The sequence below is a fragment of the Pterocles gutturalis genome, unplaced genomic scaffold (assembly GCF_000699245.1).
Source record: "Pterocles gutturalis isolate BGI_N339 unplaced genomic scaffold, ASM69924v1 scaffold16186, whole genome shotgun sequence".
Classification (NCBI taxonomy): Eukaryota; Metazoa; Chordata; class Aves; order Pterocliformes; family Pteroclidae; genus Pterocles; species Pterocles gutturalis.
Genome location: NW_010100659.1, coordinates 1 through 19,792, shown reverse-complemented (window position 1 = coordinate 19,792; position 19,792 = coordinate 1). Strand labels below are relative to the sequence as shown.

The 19,792-nt window shown below is 35.6% G+C and overlaps 1 protein-coding gene across 1 annotated transcript in view; it reads right to left on the bottom strand.

Annotated features, from left to right (window-relative positions):
* Positions 1 to 19,492, bottom strand: part of TRAPPC10 (trafficking protein particle complex 10) — a gene marked incomplete at both ends in the record, with an annotated part of 28,016 nt that extends 8,524 nt beyond the window's left edge. The window contains 12 exon segments of the mRNA XM_010080714.1: positions 1,109 to 1,221; positions 3,320 to 3,460; positions 4,635 to 4,726; positions 7,454 to 7,530; positions 8,674 to 8,788; positions 10,671 to 10,817; positions 12,833 to 13,080; positions 14,099 to 14,210; positions 15,316 to 15,511; positions 17,285 to 17,481; positions 18,583 to 18,718; positions 19,411 to 19,492. Of these exon segments, the coding sequence (XP_010079016.1) occupies positions 1,109 to 1,221; positions 3,320 to 3,460; positions 4,635 to 4,726; positions 7,454 to 7,530; positions 8,674 to 8,788; positions 10,671 to 10,817; positions 12,833 to 13,080; positions 14,099 to 14,210; positions 15,316 to 15,511; positions 17,285 to 17,481; positions 18,583 to 18,718; positions 19,411 to 19,492 (1,656 nt within the window).
* Positions 19,493 to 19,792: the final 300 nt, after the last annotated feature.

Below are 19,792 nucleotides of genomic sequence, written 5' to 3'. Positions count from 1 at the left end.
GGACCCACGCTGGAGCAGTCTGTGCCTAAGGACTGCACCTGGGGAGGGGACCCACATTGGAGCAGTTAGTAAAGAACTGCAGTCTGTGGGAAGGACTCACACTGGAGAAGTTTGCAGAGGACTGCCTCCCCCATGCTGGAGCAGGGGAAGAGTGTGAAGAGCCTTCCCCCTAAAGAGGAAGGAGCGGCAGAGACAACATGTGCACAGTTGGGGATGAGGTAGAGAAATCAGGAGTGAAGTTGAGCCCAAGAAGAAGGGAGGGGTGGGGGGGAAGGTGATTTTAAGGTTTAGTTTTTATTTCTCATTATCCTACTCTGATTTGATTGGTAATAAATTATTTTTTTTTCCAAGTCAAGTCTGTTTTGCCCATGATGGTAATGGGTGAGTGATCTCTCCCTGTCCTTAGATCGACCCACAAGCCTGTCATTATATTTTCTCTCCCCTGTCCAGCTGAGGAGGGGAGTGATAGAGAGGCTTTGGTGGTCACCTGGTGTCCGGCCAGGGTCAAGCTATTACAAAAGTGTAAAACGACATATTACTTATGGTACATCCATTCATCAAGAACAACTTTTGCATAAAGATGAAGTCTTCAGATCTACAGGAAGTATTCTATATGAATTTGAATTATGATTAATATCCGAGGACCAGGTATTACTGAAGCAGCAGGAAGAATAAAGATAAGAGTTAGGATGATCAAAATAATAAGCTGCAAGTCGATGGAACCAGATCTAACATCAAAACCAAAGTACTATCATCACAGAGCTGCCATCTGCATGCCAGCACAGTAGAGACAAAGACAAGCTAGGAACTGAAAAAAACCAACACAAGATAAATTACGAGCTGTCAAAGCAGCAAAACAGGTAAGTGAAGGAAAACAAAGACTTTGCGGTATGCAGAATGAAAATGTTAATTTTATTACCCTTTCATCTTTGACTACTCCTAATTATTGAAGAAGTTTTATAAATGTTCTGGGGATGACAAGAACCATGTTGGTACAGAAGTTACAAACAAGGTAATGAAAACAACCAGAAAAAGCCTTCAAAGCTACTTTTAGGGAAAAATCAGATTAGAGCAGCTTCATTTTTAAGTATTTAAGAAACAGACTTACCTTGGTTCTTTGCTTGCTGATTGGCAAAATCTAGTATTTCTTGGCAAAAGCTTTTGCGTTCATCTTCTGTTAAGTGATTATCACCAGCTAAAAGGCTGCTTGTTTGAAGATAACTAACAAAGTTAAGGAAACATGAGGTAGAAATCTACAACATTCAGAAATTTGACTGAAAATAAGACAGATAAAAGTACTGCTTTTCTAACCTGCTTTTGTCATCACCACACTCTTCCATTAGAAAAGAAACAATGGAAGATTTCCTATCAACTAAGAATATTGCAGAATCTCTACTTTTTGCAGACCTACCAAAATATGATCCATTATGAACATGTTCAATCTTCCCCCATCTAAAAAGATTAGGGAGCACAGAAAATTCATTGACAACAGATAAATGCAGCATGCAAGATTTAAAGACTCAGTGTGTTGCATTATGCTGCCCAACATTTAGAACTAAATAGCTTCAGTTTTTGATTATATTCCAATTTACTTGGCTGAGAGTCTCCCAGCTGTTACAGCATCATTTACCATAACTAAATCTAAGATATTCTTTATACTTTTGAGTGCTAGGCATACAAATGCTCATTTAAATATTTAGCTAAAGCTGCAATATTGATGCCTCAGATTCTTTAAGAGTATTTGCACCGAAGCAGAAAAATTTAGGACTGTTTAAAAGAGATGCAAGAATTTTCAAAAGGAGGCAAACATTTACAATGTCCAAGTCTAGTTCTAAAAAAAAAAACCAAACCACCAAAAAAACCACCACCAAAACAAAAAAACAACAAAAAATAACAAAACCCAAAATGCACTACAAATTTAAATTTAGCTCAACTGATTTTCAGCTACGGTAAGATTCCTAGCACTGTCACTTACGAGACTGAAATATGAGCTTCTTGGGCAAAGAAAAAAAATCAAAAACAAAAACCCCAACAACTTTGGAAAAAAGCTAGAAGGGCCATTCAAAGAAGATGCCTTTTCTTGCAGTTTCCACAAGAACTATCCTGTAGAAAGTACTGTGTTCAGCTGACCACCCCAGTTTGGAACACCTAGAAGAATTCAATTTATAACTATGGCACCAACGAGAGCAGTACCCTTCCCCCAAACCACCTAAAAATCATGAAAATTGTCCATTTTGCTACAGTATGTAATATCCTGTACACAGCACAATAGTTCAGATGAGAACCAAGTTACTTAATTTAGCCATCAAATTTAGGCAACAACATATAAGGCTAAAACGAAAAGCAGAATTCAAATTATGCTGTTTCTCATGCCAAAAAGAATACAACAAAACACCCAAGGCCAGTTAGTAGACTTCCCCCCACTTATCCTGAAAGTAGCAACAGAACAGCAACACAGACATATTTAATATTTAAACAAATACAGTTGCAGTGGATAGAGTTGGTATTTTAGAATAACGCAGAGTATCAAAGTGAAGAATTTGAAGGATGTCAAACATTAGGATTGGGCCAAATCATTCTCTCAAAGTATTACTTAGCATTTTTGTGGCATTTACAGAGAAGATTTCATTCACACATTGAAGACTGAGCTTTTGCACAACTTAAAAGCAAACAACAACCACTCCCCTTCTGAAGCAGAGATCAAAGCCAGAAATTAAAAAAATAATAATAATAGCAAAAAACATTAAAACACCACACACCACACCAAAGCCACAAGACTTTCATCTTCCAAACCTCTGTTTTAACTTTTGGAAAAAGTCACCATCACAAACAGTAGAAGAGTCCTTGCCAGGTCAGATACAGGAAAAAGGTGGTAGCAGTTACAGAAAGAAATCCAAGAAGGTAAGCTCCTTAATATAGGAAGGCACTATAATGCCATATTTACCAAATGAAAAAAAACAGTACCACATAAAAACTTCCATAAGTACAAACAGAATCATAGAAAGCCTCTATGGTATCTGCTGAATTAATCACAAACTTCACACTATCCATGTTGCACCACTCTCTAGGGCCAAGCCATATTTAAAACAGAGAGCAGCAACCATATGCAAAAGGTTTAAGTTAAAAAACACAAAAACTAAAAAATAGATAATCCAACCCTCCCCAAAAGAACAGCAACAACAGAAACAAGAAATAACTCAGCTGCCTGATGTTTGGCAGTCTCTACTGTTAAATAAAAGTTAGAGGTATGCCAGAAAATTAATCCTAAGTATAATTTTCTCTGGTCTTCATTCTTCTGGCTTTGCCTTTTAGAGGATACTTTTCTATTTGCCCAAGGTGTTTCTGACATTCAGCTAATTGTTTTCTCGTGTGTGTGACAAGCAATGCCCAGCCTTCAGCAAGGTAAGTTTTCAGTGCTCCTTGAAGATACACTTCTGCCTTCTGTGGACCTTTCTTCCTCCTTTAAAAATAAAGAAATGAGTACAGAGTAATTATAAGAACCTCTGCAGCCATGAAAACTCTACACATTTTCAAAAAGCGGTAATGGGAGAGGAACATTGCGTATGAATGCAGAACAAGATGCAGGGAACCATTATGCTCTTTATTTTGCTGTAACAGATCAACACGTTGGCCTACCTTTATATGATTCACTTAAGCAAGCAGAGCTGCAACTAGTGTAAATGTACCACATCAATTAAAGGCTTCATATACATATCTAACCCCAGTCAGAGCAAGCAAGGTGAAGCCCCCTCCCACAAATGCAACAAAACCCATCTCAAGCTTCTGACAGTTAACTAAAAAACACACTTACTCAACATTTTGAAGCAGGAAAATGCTTCAGTGAAAATATCATTTTATCACTACACTGCAGTTTCACAGTAGTCTTTAAACCTAACATTATTCCCTCAGATGAAAATTTAAGTTAATTTAAGAGAACCTGTTGCAGCCAGAAAATCAGACTCCTTTACTGAACATATGCAAGAAGCATGCCCAAACGTGTTTTCCCAAAAAAATCACTTATGACTCCCCAATTCTTCTAAATAAGAAAAATATAATGAAATAGAAAACTAATGCAGGAGTTTAAAAACAGGGATAAACACAAAAACATATTTTGGAAATTAGGAATAAAATCATTGTGAGTTTCACAATGCAGGAAACATTTTGCAATCATAAACTCAAATATGAAACTGATTACTCTCCAAAGAACATGTTTTCTGGCTTTTCTTACATATATATATATATACACACATATGTAGTTAAGACAACTATAAACTTTGAAGCAAGTCAGAAGCCACATTACAAAGCAGGCTATAGTAAATGCAAAGTTATCTCTTTCCTCTGCCCACCTGGTTGCCCTTTTCTCCCTAGGAGAAGAAAGGATCAAGCTAAAGAACATAGGATAGTTAAAGGTAAGAGTACTAGATAATTAAGTGAGAATTAGGGTTTGCTATAAAGAGACTGCTGCTGGTGGTGGGGGTTTTTTTTTGACTGAAATACAGCCTGAAACTTGGGTTATGTCTACATTTTTAAAAATACTTCAAAAAATCCTTTTTAAATAAAGCAGATTTTCCTCAAAGATTATATTCAAACTTTTCAAAGCTAAAGCATTTAAGACATTTTAAACATTCATTTACATATAAAACTCTGCCAAGTCCTTTCCCACAAGCTTAGCTGAGCGAATTCTTCCAATATTTGTGTACATTTCAATGGTGGCATGGGACAGATCCTGTTTAAAAGAAAAGAAACTATTATAAGCTTTATATATATATATTTTTGTAGCTATATGATATTTCACAAACTCATAGCCAGTAACTAAGTTACTACAACAAAATGACCAGAATTAGTCACTTTTTAGATTTCCCCTTGCTCCCAGCACGCAATATAGAGTGGTTTGTAACAGGTCATATTCACTTCTCCTACAGTTGGTCATTATCCCCTATCTGTGTTATAAATAGCAGAAGAAAAAAGCCTACTAAAAATTAGATAAGGCAACTCAAAACCACCAAAATAATAGATGAGATGCAGTTTCAAGCACTTCTTTACACTTGAATCCTCCTGTCTTTTTTTGAAAGCACCTATTTCTCAGTAACTATAGGCTATTATATTATCATTGCAGGATTATGTAGTATATCATGCCAGTATACACCACAGCATAACATATGTGGAACAATATTAGAGCTTTCCCCAGAGACTCACAATTAATACTTCAAACTCAAATTAACTACATACAGAGGCTGGTACATGTCTTCACTAAAGCTGCATGTGATACAATTAAGTATATGAAAGTTTGCAGTACGTAAACATGCAATTAAATGCAAAACGCTAAGTTACAATCGGAGTGTTTTCAAAAGAGTGCCCTAAAGGAATTTTGCTTGAAGCTATGCAATCCAAAATTGAAGTTTCTCTGTCATCTTTAAGCTTAATTTCCATTGCAGCTGCACTCACTGTCTGTGTGTGTCACCTTCCTCACCTTGCCCTAGGGTTGTAATAACAATGACAAATCTTTCTCACAAAATTAGCAGTTACAACACACACTGTATATCACCACCAAACTTTTTTCCTCAAGTATCTAATAATCTCTGGCCAGATACATAAAAACATTTCACATCATATTTACAAACCCACAGCATCTTCTGTCAGAAACCTTCCACAGAAGCTCATTCTCCTTCACTTAGTGTATTAAGAACTACTCTATCCTTCAAAGCAAATTGCCTAAGAGCTTCCAACTGCCTAAATATTTTGCAGAGTATCTGTCAGAAAGCATCTATTCCTATGGGGCAGGAAAATTACCTCAAATGAGCTCCCAAAGCCCATTTTTTTATGTTTCTTATGGGGAACCTAGAAAAATCACTTTGGTCTTTAATTAAGAACTCACAACAATATCCTACAATAAACTAAATGATCACTCCTTAACAGATCACTATAATTAGAGAGGTCTTAGACACCAGCTAAGCATACAAATTAAAAGCTACCTTCCCCCAAAATTAAGGTACAAGATAAACACATTTGTGGAAGATTTGACAGTCTTACAAAAGATTCTGAAGTTGTTGCATGAGACTAACCATTGAATGAGAACAAAGCCTTTTCCAGTAATAAAAGCTCATTACTACTTGCTTTCAACATCTTGAAAAGCTGCATTTTACTTTCCAGACTCATTAACATTTTAAATGCAAATAAATTATTGTAGCTGTGTCTGGAAATTTTAACTAATTCTGTGTTCCTCTCCACTGAATATATGGATAAATACGGGTATATATAAATTGTATATTTTTTGTGACAACTACATAGAAATCTTTTATAGTGTATCTAACATGTAAATTTCTGTTGCATAAGAGTACAGTCAGAATACAAACAGGAATGACAATTCTGTCATTGGCAAACTCTGCAGATCCCACTTAGTTTCTTAAATTTAGGAAGATACTGCTGAATTTAGCAGAGATCTTCAGGTGCAAGTTAGAACTGAATATGTAAGAGCAGCTAGCAATTCTGAAGATTTTAGTTTTAGTCCAGCCATCCAACTAGTCTTATGAAGAAATGAAGTATAAAAACAAAAGCTGGTATCTTCAGATGAAATCTTTTGAGACTGTTTCTTTCAATAAAACTTTGTAAAAATAAGTACCACCTAGTCTTCAGATTAAAAAAAAAAAAAATTGCTCAGTTTTCCTCCAACTTTTCCCCAAAAACTTTAATGGCAGTACTGCAAGTATAAGAAATTTCAGAGGAAAATTATTTAAGAAAAAAAAAAAAAACAAACAAACCAAACCCCCCAAAACCAAGCCCACTCTTGCGACAGTCAGGGGTTTGTTTTATTTAAAAGTCTTTTATAAAAAAAACCAGAAACACCAAAACCCAACAAACCAAAACAAAACAAAAGATCATCACAAGGGCTCCTCAATAAGGGAGCTGTCAGGAAGTAAACATGCATAATAAAGCACGATAAGAATTCTAACGTTCCAATCTATGCCAGCTCCAACCCTATTATCCACAGATGTCCCACAGTTTATATATCAAATTCAACAGTATAACTTAAACCATGTAACACCCACTGCAAGATGCAAGTCTAAACCATTCAAAAGGAAGCTGAATTCAGACATCAATATTCTTCTGGGGAAGATTCAATTAATTCTGAATTTGGGAAAGCAGAATATGATAGCCATAACACTGGCTTTTTTAATAACTAAGTATACATACTTACAGATAATAACCTCCAACTTATAATTGTAAATATTTAAGTCAATCCAAATATTTGAAACTTGGGGCCCATACAGGTTTCCAGTTGTAAAACAAATCAGCCTTGCTGTGTTCAGCGTGTAAGCACTAACCCTCGATACCAAAATACAGAAATACAATTTACATTCTCAATCTTATCTTCTGAGGTTTGAAAATTTTAGCCCTATTCAACCTATAATGTAAACACACAAAACTAATATAAATAAACAGAACTCATACGTACTAAGTAGTGTTTTTCAAAAGCTTCTACAGATGATAAGGCCTCTTTGAGTTTCTTATAAGGGCTCTGTGATGCATTGGCTTTAGAAAAAGCAGAACAAGAGATGTCACTTACAAATGCATTCCTATTTTAATAACATCCCCCTCCCCTTTTTGTTCAGTAGAAGGTAGAGAGAAAACTTAAAACTAATTTTATGTGGGAAACATCACTAACGTTTGGACAGATCATAAGTTTCTTCCCCAGGCTCTAAAACAAGATCAAGAAAGGCTGTTTCACAAGTCTGTGTGTGCATGCACATGTGAGTGATGTTCAGGGTAGCAGGGTAAAGGCAAGCAGCAATATAGTAACCATACTAACTTCTCCACACAGTATTTCATAACATTTATTCAACCTAGAAACACACACAACTGTACATAAATACCATATTATGCCAAGAGTAATAGTCTCACAACTCCCACTGCTGGATTTATAAATCAGCATGACAGAAGCATACCGTAATTTAAAGAAATGTTACTACTTTAAACAATGTACTTCAAAGGAAAATTATTAGCAAGTTTCTTCTGAAGCAGCTTACTCAATTTAAAAGTTTTTGCCAGACTAAATACACATCAATATTTCTAGAAGAGAAAAGCCCCCATTTTAAATAAATACAACGGGCACCATAGCACTGAATTAAGAATCAAGAGCAAGTGAAGCATCAGCCTGTCAACTAATGCTTCAAAGATACTAATTTTTCTAGCATGTTTAACATCTAAAAGCTTCTTCCCTTCAGAAATAATCTTCGCAAGTGATAAAATCCGCAAGGACTAAATAAGTTTGGTTGTTCAGCCACTCAAATAATATCACTTCATAGCTCCAGCTGCAGGTTATCTATTCACATCAGATCAAGGATGCTCCATTTCTTTTTCAAATAATTTTAATACTTGTCTGAAAGTATTAAAAACTTTATTCAAAACCAGTACTGTTCAAGACTATTTTACCTAAATACTGATAGATAGTACATTGATGGAAAAAACTTACACTTGCAACAGCAAGGAGATGCATTGATAATTTAAAGTACTAGACACACATTAAAAAAAACTTGTAAGACATAATAGAGTTCTATCACCAATGTTTATATATATGTAGGGATATTTGCCAATTATTATTACTGATATATTTATATGCTATATATTTAAGACAATGTGAGTTACTAGAAAGAATGCGTACATTCCCGGTAATACCTGTTTCAGGGCGTTCTGCTCCCAACCCTGCTAACAGATCAACAGTCCTGTTAAGGTCTTCTGAGTTGGGTCCCTTCTCTGACACAAGTCCACACAGATAACCCAGAGATTTTAACTACAAGAGAAACCAGACACTTGTTTTCAATAGGCTATGAAATAAATACAAAACTCCTTTTATTCTATTACATCATTCCTACAATACATTTCCACTGCTGTCATATTATATTGCTTCTAAGATCTGTGCTAAAGTTGTTTCATAGGAACAAAGTAGAGAACCTTTCAAAAGTAACTGTTATTCTCACAGTAGAAATTAATTTTGTTAAGAATTAAACTGCATATAAGTTACTGGCTCAAATAACATTGGAACACATGCATATACACTCATGACCCTACGTGCATAACACCTAATCAGAATAAATCTCTCTCTTTTCCATATAAACATGGACAAAGCTTGAGATGTTTGGCAGTTATTGCCAAAGATTATTTCTAATAACGGTGTCTGTATTTTTGAAAACTATGTGATCAAGAAATGCAGGCATTCTCCAATACACTGATGATTGGACAAGCTTGCAAATTCACCCAAAGTACTGTATTCAGATTAAAACCTTCTTGAAAAAGAGATGATTAGCATAGCTAACGGTGCAAAACCAGTGTCACACAACTACCATAAAACCCTTTCTAGACAGCAGCTAGTATGCTTGATATCCAGAAGTCAGGAGAGGGTATTGTCTTAAAGAAGTTCAGTTCTGTTATTCATTTGGTTAATTCATTTAGTATTACTCAATCAAGTACCAAGGTAAGCTCACAAAAGAAAAATATAAAAGGGGGATAGCCATTAACTTTTTTTTTTAATATATTCCACTTAATTTTGTCACTAGTTGCTAAATTTCTTTCATTCAGTCTGATCCACCTTACTGCTGCTCATTATCCTACAATTTTTCCCTTTACACTTTGTGTTAGAAGAGTTATGAACAGGAGGGAACATACCATCCATAGAAACATGCAGTGAGCATGGGAAGAACCTGATGCACCCAACAGCACTTGAAACAATTCTGTTTCCTTTATTCTGATCTTCTCCCTCTTTTTTTTTTTTTTTTTAACAGTAACTCTTCAAGGTGAAATTATCTTTCTAGGCTTTTGTAATAAGACAAAGACCTCCTAGGGTCAAGTTACAGGATTTAAGTCTACTGAAATATAAACACACTATGATTAAAATAAATAGAAAATATTCTACAGGCTACGCAAACAAGAGGATGAGCTTATGCTGGCCTTCAAAAACATCCATGAAGATCACAGGATGCTATTTCAGTAGTTTCTGGAGTTCGTCATCTTTCTAAACTGTTTTTCAACAGTGGAAAGCAGTAGCAACCTTAGACACCAACTCTTTCATAGAAACAGAATAAGAAGAATTTGAAAAGGCAGCTGCATAATTAGGGAAGGGACTTAACCAAACTGTAAAGGCCACTTCACAGCTTTTACCTGATGGTAAGGGGTGCTAACTGAAAAACTGCAGATTACTACTTATTGAGTCTTTCACAAGCCATGAAAGGTAACATCTTCAGTGAAGTTAGGGGCCTATTACTACCATACGAGCATACTGCAGGAATAATGAACTACGTCAACAGATTGCTGCAATCTCTATTTATAATGGTAAAAGCATCCAAACCTGCGCAGCTTCTCATGCTATAACTGAAATTCATGCTCCTTCTCTCAGTCCACATGGGCTGCATTCATTCTAGAGTTTAAGCAGCCAATTGTTACCAAACTAGTGGTGAGGGAGTGGTGGGGATAGACAAAGAGGTGAACCCACTCTAGTTATTCCCAGGCTTGATCTGCCAGTAGAAAAAGTGGATATAAACCTGGATGTCTCATCTAGACTAAAGACAACATACAGAAGCCCATATTAAATTCCACAATAAAAAGTGCAAAATCTGTTCCACAGAAACAAATTGTCTGCTTCAAAATTGTAATACCACAACTGCAACACATTTGCTCACCTTCTCAGTGGCATAGCTCCATAAGCCAACTGTGTGGGAAACGTTTGCATCCATTTGAGCCCTATCACAGCAGCCTTCTATTCTTTGTAAGACTTCTAAACAGCTCAAAAACACCCAACAATCCAAAGCTCCAGGAGGAACAGAGACCTGAAGATGAACAGATAAAATCAACTGGGAAATAAACATTAGTCAGATGAGAAAATACTTCAGCAAAATACTTTTCTTCATACAACATAGCAGAGCCTCTTTAAAGAGCTTACTCTAAGAATACATAAAACAGGCCAACTCTTACTACCTCCTGAATAATTTATATATTAGTTCATGAAACAAGGACAGCTAAGCAACTAAACAGTGATTATATTAACTAGATTTGATATATTCAGCAAAATGAAAGAGAAGGAAAACAGGACTAAATAGATACTAGTGCTTTGTTAATTGAAGGATAAGGCCCCTGACATGGACAACTAATTAAAGAATGGAAATAAAAACAAACCAATAAACAAACAAACAAAAACCCACACACAGAAAGAAGAACAGAAAAACAGGACCAAGAAGACCACAACAATGGTGTCTCAAAATCTTGTTCATAAACAATGCAAAAAATATTCATTTTAGAAAGACTATGAAAATCTTGAAACCCATAATAAACTAGGTAACCAACTACTGTGACAGGAAAGTTCAACTTGCAAGCATAATGCATTTGAAAAAAAAAAATCAAGATCCGAATTCTGAAAGAATTTTCAGGAAGAGAAAAAACATAGTATTTTATATTTGTGCTATGTGTTCAGTGGTATCAAGCCACATTAAGAGGTTTGCCTGCATTAAGAAAATGGATCACAATAGGGATAACTACATGATACACGCAAATTACTGTCTCACAGCCTGAACACCTGCACTCAGCTTGGATCACCACACCAAGACAGAAACAGCAGAAATAAAGAGATGGAGCAGAGAAAAGCTGCAGACACTGGAGGCACCGGACAGACCTGGGGTGGAGCAAAAGGGGAACAGCAGGAAGTACCTTGAGAGATTTAGAAGGCTGGATGTATTTATTTATTTTGGAAAATTTGGAAAGAAAACCACAACCACAAAACATACTTGCAAAATATACTATATATGGGAATTACATGTTAGTTTCAGAATACATTAAGGTGTCAGCAACAGGTTTTCTGTTTTTAAATGCAGATGAACAGGTGGAACTAATGGAACTTACTATGACAATGCCAGACAGGCAAAAGTTAGAAGCTACTGCTAGAATAACACAGATAAAACTAACAGAGAACCAGACACCCATGGGATTAAGGACATGGATGAGTCACAAAGTGAAATCCAGAAATATTCTCAAGTACACTACATTGTTCTTAAAGATGTATTTCAATTCATAGACATCCATGGTCATACATGGAGAATGATCAATGTACAACATCCCTGATAAAGCTTTTTCAAAGGGTTAAAAAAATACCAGCAGAAACTGAAGTATGGAGGGAGGAGGTGTAAAACATTAAGTCATGCAACATGACAAAAAGATTTGAGCGCCTTCACTTGTTTCTGTCTCTTTCTTCCATCATTGGATGAGATAGTCAGAGACATGTGCATAACATAGAAGAGCATTACTGGGCACCAAAAGGGATTACAAAGCAAGAACCACAAAAAGCGATCTAAGCAGCATTCAATGTGCATGGCAGTAAGAAGTCCTACTGTAGATACTGTTTCTAGTTCAAAACAGCTTTTCATTACAGACTACTAGCCTGCATATCAGCATATTAACCACTCTGCCTTATTTTCTTCAATACAACACTGTTAGAGATTTAAATGACGGAAACTATAGTTCAAGACACTGGTAATTAATCCAGGAAAGAAGCAGGCAAATTACCTACCAGCTTAAGAAGTTAACTTTCCAGGTGAAGACTAGAATACTTTAACTAAAACACAGGTTTGGGTTTCAATTGTGATGTCTCCAAATTTCTTTCCAAATAAAATACATCCTCATGATGAAACATTCAACTATAGCACTGTTACAATCTGTTATTACAGCATAATTTTGGATAACTAACAGCCAGCGTTTCCTGTATTCTGGTCACCAACATCTAAACTTCAAATATCTTGTTAGATCATCATTGGATAAAATCATTTACATAATGGAATATATTACACTGACTCACTTCTAATAGCTTGAGTTCTTGCACACAGTTGTGAAGAAGCTCCAACGCTCGCTGGGAAACCTCCCATGGTCTCTGCAGGAAGATTAGTAACGTGCACTGGCGAGAAAATAGGTAACTACGCAAGTCCAGTAGAGTAGCTTCTTGATTCTGAATTAGCTCTCTCTTCTCCATGTCTATTGGTTTTCGGAGAATTAAACCATTCCAGCTCCTCACTGGCTGGCAAAAAAATGTCAGCCAGTTTGCACCATCTAAGTAAATAAAGTTAATATCCAAGAATCAACCACTGCTTTCTATCAAGGCCTGTTCTTCCTCCCTCCAGAGGCTGTAAGCTGGCGCTCTCTTTCTAAAGTTTATCCTATGCATAAATGACCTAATGTTTTAACTTTAAAAGCAAAACAAAAAAACCAGCAGAACTTCCACAGCTAAGTCAACTGAATTTTAACATTTAAACTCCATGGGCATTTTGTCATAATTGCATAATTGTTACTAGTATAGTGGTAATCAATTTATTTCTCAGCAATCAAGCTTACCTGAAGTTCAAAACAAACAGGTTTTATCAATTTAAGTATTTCTTACTCAGCCTTCATTGACAGATGTGCCCACACTTTCAGGTATAGCATCAGGTTCAGTCAGGACAAATATATTTCACTGCAATTACTCCTGCACTATATTTTTTACCAGATTCATCACACATACCTGATTAAAGCTGTTACATAACATATGCTTTAGCTCATTAAGCCACTTTAAAATTATATAATACTTCTTGCACAGTAATTTTTCTTGACGAGAAAGTTAAATCTTTTTTAGTGCAGATTAAGCACATACTTCTGTACAGGTTTTTAGTGATTACCAAATGTCTCATGTAATTTGAACTGAATGCATTTTTCCAGGAAGCTCTTTATTGAACAACTTCACAGTGAGCTGTGAAAACAGCAACTGTATCCTAGCCAGATAGATACTTAGGTAATTATAGTTTCAGGGCTCTGTTTGTAACAATCATTGAATAAGAGCAAAATGCAGGTTTTCATTAAAAATTACTTCTAAGCCTCAGATGAAAAACAATACTTTAATAGAATATAACTGATGTATTTTTGAGTTTGCATATAACATAAAACAAGGAGCACGAACTGCCTAGTGCATCTTCACTGCAAAGTTCCATCTTTTTTTCCCATATACACATATGGTACCCAAAGCATTCGGTTGTTTTAGGGGAAATGTAGTGAACAAATTAATACGCTTAACATTTAACATTTTAAAGACACTTACCACCAGCTCCAAAGTTAACAACATATTGAGAAAACAAGGCATCCAGTTCATCATACTGCACTAGTGCATCCTCAAATTGCTGCAGCATCTCAAAGACAAAGGCCAGTTCTTCCTTTTGACACACAAGCAATACAAGCAGCATGTTACTGACATTAGTCATGTCTGGTATTCCAGCCTGCCCTCATCCACACATAACACTCTGGGAACAACATTTTTCCTCTTCCAGTATTCACATATATAGGAAACTGCCATTGTAGCAGATGTACCATTTCTTCATAACATAGGGAGGTTCACAAAGGAGTAAGTCATACAGGTATGCCAGTAAGTTCTGCTGTGTATCCACATCCTGATTCACTACAAGATATTGCTCACACACGTTAAAAAAGTTCAAGTTTCGAAAAGAAAAACAACTCATCTCCCATAATAGCTACAACTTTTTTCCCCCCCTCTGTTTACACTATGAAGGCACTAGGAGCAGTATTGATAAAGGGTCAGTTTTACAAAGAGAAGGGAGCAAAAATTGTCAAGTTGAAAAAAATCTGAGAATCAGATACAGCATATGCAAGAGGTAGCACATGAAGTCAAAGGAGACACAAAGATAAGGTGGAATCAGTGTGGAGAATGGCACTGTACAGGGACCAGAAAATTCCAAAGGAATCAAAACCTTTAATTCTGTCAAACAAGAGTTTCTTGCTTTTCTCTGTATCAGCTAAAACAAAGCCATATCTAGAAATATAAAAAAAAATGGAATTCAAGGCCATTCTCTATGTGGACTACTTCCAAATAGACACTTCTCTATAAATCACCTCCATTCATACATAATCTAAGCAAAGAAAGCAGAGCAATATTTGTATAAATATAAATTACAAGTTTGGGTGTCTGCACAGGCACAGTGGATGCCATTGGGACATTTACCCAAAATTGAAGATCAACTACTAAAACGCTTTCTAGGTGCAATGTTTGATTCAGTCAACGTTCATAAAACTTTGACAAGCCTGAAAAGATTCTGCTTCTGTAATAGCACTGTATTACAATGCAACAAACCTGCTGCAAACAAGATCTAAAAATGCTGCTTTTATACAAGTCTTCATATTTCCTGCCCCAACTCTCAAAGAATGAGAAGACCATTAAAAGTACCAGAAAGCCAAGTATAACAAAAAAAAGCCATTATTAAAAGTAGGACTCAAAGACTTTCTTCAATAAAAAGAGACTCTTACCTGGACCATGAAATACTCACAGAAGCTCCACCCTGGCTCAGTTCTTTTCTCTCTCAAAGTTCTCATGTCATCTTCAAACTTGCCTAAGTTTTTGGTAAAAGACATGAGAAGCAATGTCCTGAGTTTGGTCAGGAAGGCATTCCAAGATTCCTGAGAACGGGAAGAGTCTTTCAAAGGGTCAGAAAGTACCACACATCTGTGAAGAAATTGATGGGAATTATTTTTGAGGAGGTGAACATAAAATTCACATACAAATGCACCACTGAATACTGTGCATACCTGAAAGATTCAGAGCAAAATCTACTTTTTAATTCAACATAATCAGGGGAAAAAGCCAAGGTTGAGGGTTATATTTGTTTGGTGGGGGGGATAGGGGGTGGGGTGCATATTGGGGTTTGGTTGGTTGGGTTTTGGTGATTTTTTTTTTTTTTTTAAAGAAACTTTTACAGTATGTCTAAGTCTGTGATATTGGGTTTTGGTGATTTTTTTTTTTTTTAAAGAAACTTTTACATGTATGTCTAAGTCTGTGATGTAGCTCACGGGAAACAGTTAAATGTTTTCCACAAAATGAGTACTACAAAGCTTTACTTTTTTTGAAGCAAATAATGGATACATTATTCCAATTACTTAAACATAAGTAATGCTGAAGGTATCCAAGTTAAAAAAGTCTGCTTAGCAATACAATCCGCAGAACAGTAATTATAGTTACTCCTGGCAAGGATTATGCAAGATAAAAATCAAGATCCATTAGATCACATATAGTCAGCCTTTCCTACGCCACCTAAAATAACCCTCCATAATATATTCTTTCAGTATCTCAACTTGTTTTTACACATCCCATGTGCTAAAACTTCCACTGCTTTTCTCAGAAAATAAATAAACAGATCCCATTAATTCACAAATAAATCAGCCTTTTTTAGAGTATTTTCTTTCCTCAGTTTTTCTGTCACAATTTAGTAACATTAAAAAAAACTACTGATATCTCTGAAGGCAGGAAAATCTCTCATCGAAGTAAAACACCATTTCTGGTTAGAAAAGTCATCCTAGCCTATGTCAAAATGATTAAACCAAGCCAATCAAACAGTTAAAAACAAAAAGCAAACTGAATCAGAGTTGTTCAAACTATTTGCCCAAATAATCCTGTAACATATTAAACACCGCCTAGGTACAAAGAAAGTGCTGTCAACCTACTGGGTGTCACAACATTCTGACCTGCCAGTCACTGTCAGCTTACACCAAGGTACAATGAGTGCTTCCATATAACCTTTTCAACTTCAAATGTTTATCCTGTCACTCATTTTTAGAAGGAAAATCTCCCATTTAAAGTTAACTCCTAAGGTTAAAAGAAGAAAACATCACATATAATAGATTCAGTGCAGTGTTTCAGAACAAGGAAGACAGTAGCTATTAAAGTTGGTTTCAAACTGAGATTTGTGTATTTTGTTGACTTTTTAATTAAAGGAGAAATGGTTTCATACACTCATTGTTATTTTCCTTAGAATGAAAACATCTGAAGAAACTGGCTTTAAGTCAATTATCTCATAGCAGAAAGGTGATTTAAGTGAAAGGCAGAAAATACAATGGTAAAAAATAAGTCCTACTGGCTTCATTTTCCCTTCTCACCTCACTCCCCCTACCTGTAATTCTGATAACATTTTTGCAAACACTTAAGCAAACAAAAAACCCTGAAGTTCTAAAAACTTATTACCACACTGTTCCCCTTAAACTTCTCTTAGCCAGGAGGAGATTCTTGAAAGTTTTTTCAAACACACTTCAATGCCACCACAAATCCAGGAAGAACTGAAAATAAGCTTCTTCCTTTACTGCTTGTGTCAGTCTTCTTCAAAGCGTAGGTCTTACAGTATCATCAGTTTGAATGCTGGACATGAACCTGTTACACAGGGAGCTGAGTTTTCAAATCATCACACTAGTCAAAGGTTAAAATGTTTGCAAGTGAAAGAATGCTTACCTGTCACTTTGTTTGTTACAGAAGTCATTTCTTATTTTATCTACTATAGAGGTTCGGGGAAGGATATTTGTTTTGTTCTTTTTCTTGGCATCACTCTCAACTACCACAATTAGCCAGTCCACTGAGTTGTGAGCTTTGAGAACATTCTGCCACTTGGTGATATCATCCTTGACTGTAGTTTTGTACACTTCTGTGTCCTGGGATGAGAAGTGGTGAATCATCAAGTCAGACATTCTGAACAATTTCAAAAGGCAATTTTTTTCCAACAGAAGACAAACACAAAGGCATATCTTAGTGGCAATAAGTTCACTTACTGGAAGAAATCAAATGAGGCAAAGTATAATAAGATGTTGGTCCTTTAAATTAATTTACTTCTAGTATTTCGTTAACAGTAACTATATCTTAGTATCTAGTACATTATCATTCGATTACTGAAATGAAGATTTTTAAACATAATTTAAACTCTTACTTTACACACTCTTGAACTGTACAATAAAAACATTTTTGACATTACAAAGCTCAGCGGGTTTATTCTCAAATAGTAACAGAAGTGTGACATTTGTGCCTTCTAACACTGCTCAAATCTTAAACTGTTTAAAAGCTTTTTCATAAAAATTAAAAAAAAAAACAGAAGTCTTGCTTGGCACTTTTTTTGGCTTCTGGGTTGGTTTTAAACAGATCAATTCAGACAACTCTTAAGGATGTTCTAGATACTTTTGGATTGGTCACAGATCAGATGTCACCTTTACCCTTCAACTGGAAAATTAATGTGTAACAGCGGCCAACCAACAAAAGCAGTAAACTATAGATAAACAAGATTAAGACATTCCAAATCTTGCCCAGTTTCGACTGCTGATGTGTACTTATACTTGACACGTACGGAAGACGAACTAAAGAAAAAAATGTATCTTAAGATTTAACCTTGTGAATAGATAGATCGGAACAGAAATAACCTAGCCACATTCCTGTATTATGAAGCAAGCGTACTCTTCTACTGCAGTAATACTGTTAGATCTCGGGTTTTTTGGTGACAAAGTACTGAAAATAGGTTATTCAAAAGCCTGTCCTCTTAGCGTCAAGCAACATTACAAAGAAATACAGTTTATGGTAAAAAGTACTCAAGCTGACTAAGTTCCTTTCCAATATATTGGATATGCATGGTTATGCAACACAGGCTGAATTGTTCAAATAAGTACAAAAAGCAAATGAAAAATACCAGAGAGCACAAGCAAAAAGCCAAAACATTTCATTTTTAAATCTGAGTACTCAGATTTTCATTATGTTTTCCCAATACTTACACAACATTCTGTCCAATAAATATGAAGAAAGGGAAAAGTCAAAAGGGCCTTATTCCCCTCCTTGGGTAGTAGCTCTTCTTTAAACTGAACAAAGTTAGATTCTAGATGAATCATCTTCGGAGCACGGCCATAAGACCTGCAAAGTGGATAAGACATACATAGCAGAACACAAAAATGAAGATGTATTTTGGGGAAGAGGAATAAACCAAAATACTCATATCAGAAACTCAGAAACTATGGTTACTGAGGTTTGTATAAAGTTAACTAAAATTTGGTATCACTTGATATGAGATAGGTGCTCCTTTTCGCAAGAACAGGAGCTAGAAGCTTTTCAGCTTCCATTAAAAGATTTTCTCTATCTCTAGGACCTCTAAAAGTAAAAAAATTCCAAGTAAGAAAATTCCCAAACTATTTTTTTTCCAATCAGAAGACAGTATACCATACCAAACTTTTTGTAGCAGAGTACATCTAATTCCACATAAGTTCTACCTATATCCTCATTAAGAAGAAAGCACATCACTTTCAGAACATGGCTGTCAAAGCACAAAGTACACACCAAGACAAACTCACAAACCACAAAAACAAAAAGAGAAATACAGCATTACTATGATTTTCCTTTAGGTGAAGTTCAACATAGCCGTAGTGTGGAAATGATCATCCTAAAGTGTAGAACTTTTACCTTGATTATCTAAATTCTCCTTTCATCAAGTCAGTTGCTATATTCAACTCAATTTATGGTAAAAGCTTCTCAGAGCACAACAAATACACACTCTCCGAAGCCTAAAAAAACACACTGAAATAGTATCACAGAATAAAATATAACTTTACCTCCTCCATTCCATGGGTTCTCTAGGAAGCTGCTGAGAAAGTGTAGGATATAAGGATGTAAATAAATTCTGATCTCCAGCACCTAAAAGTGAAAGGCATTAATCCATTATCATGTGCAAATTATAGAAAAGAGATTAATAAGCTATACTATGACTGGTTGTTTCAATTAAAAAAAAATGTAATTTTGTCTGCTATGTGGAAACTGGAGTCTAGCACTGAACTAGACTTTTTTAAATCACATGCTCTCATGACCTAATACAACACTTTAACAAGGCACATAATACATATACTGTAATAACTTCCTATTACAATATAACACATAACTACATAATCCTTATACCAAAGGGCGTACCACCCACAGAATCACAGAATGTTAGAGATT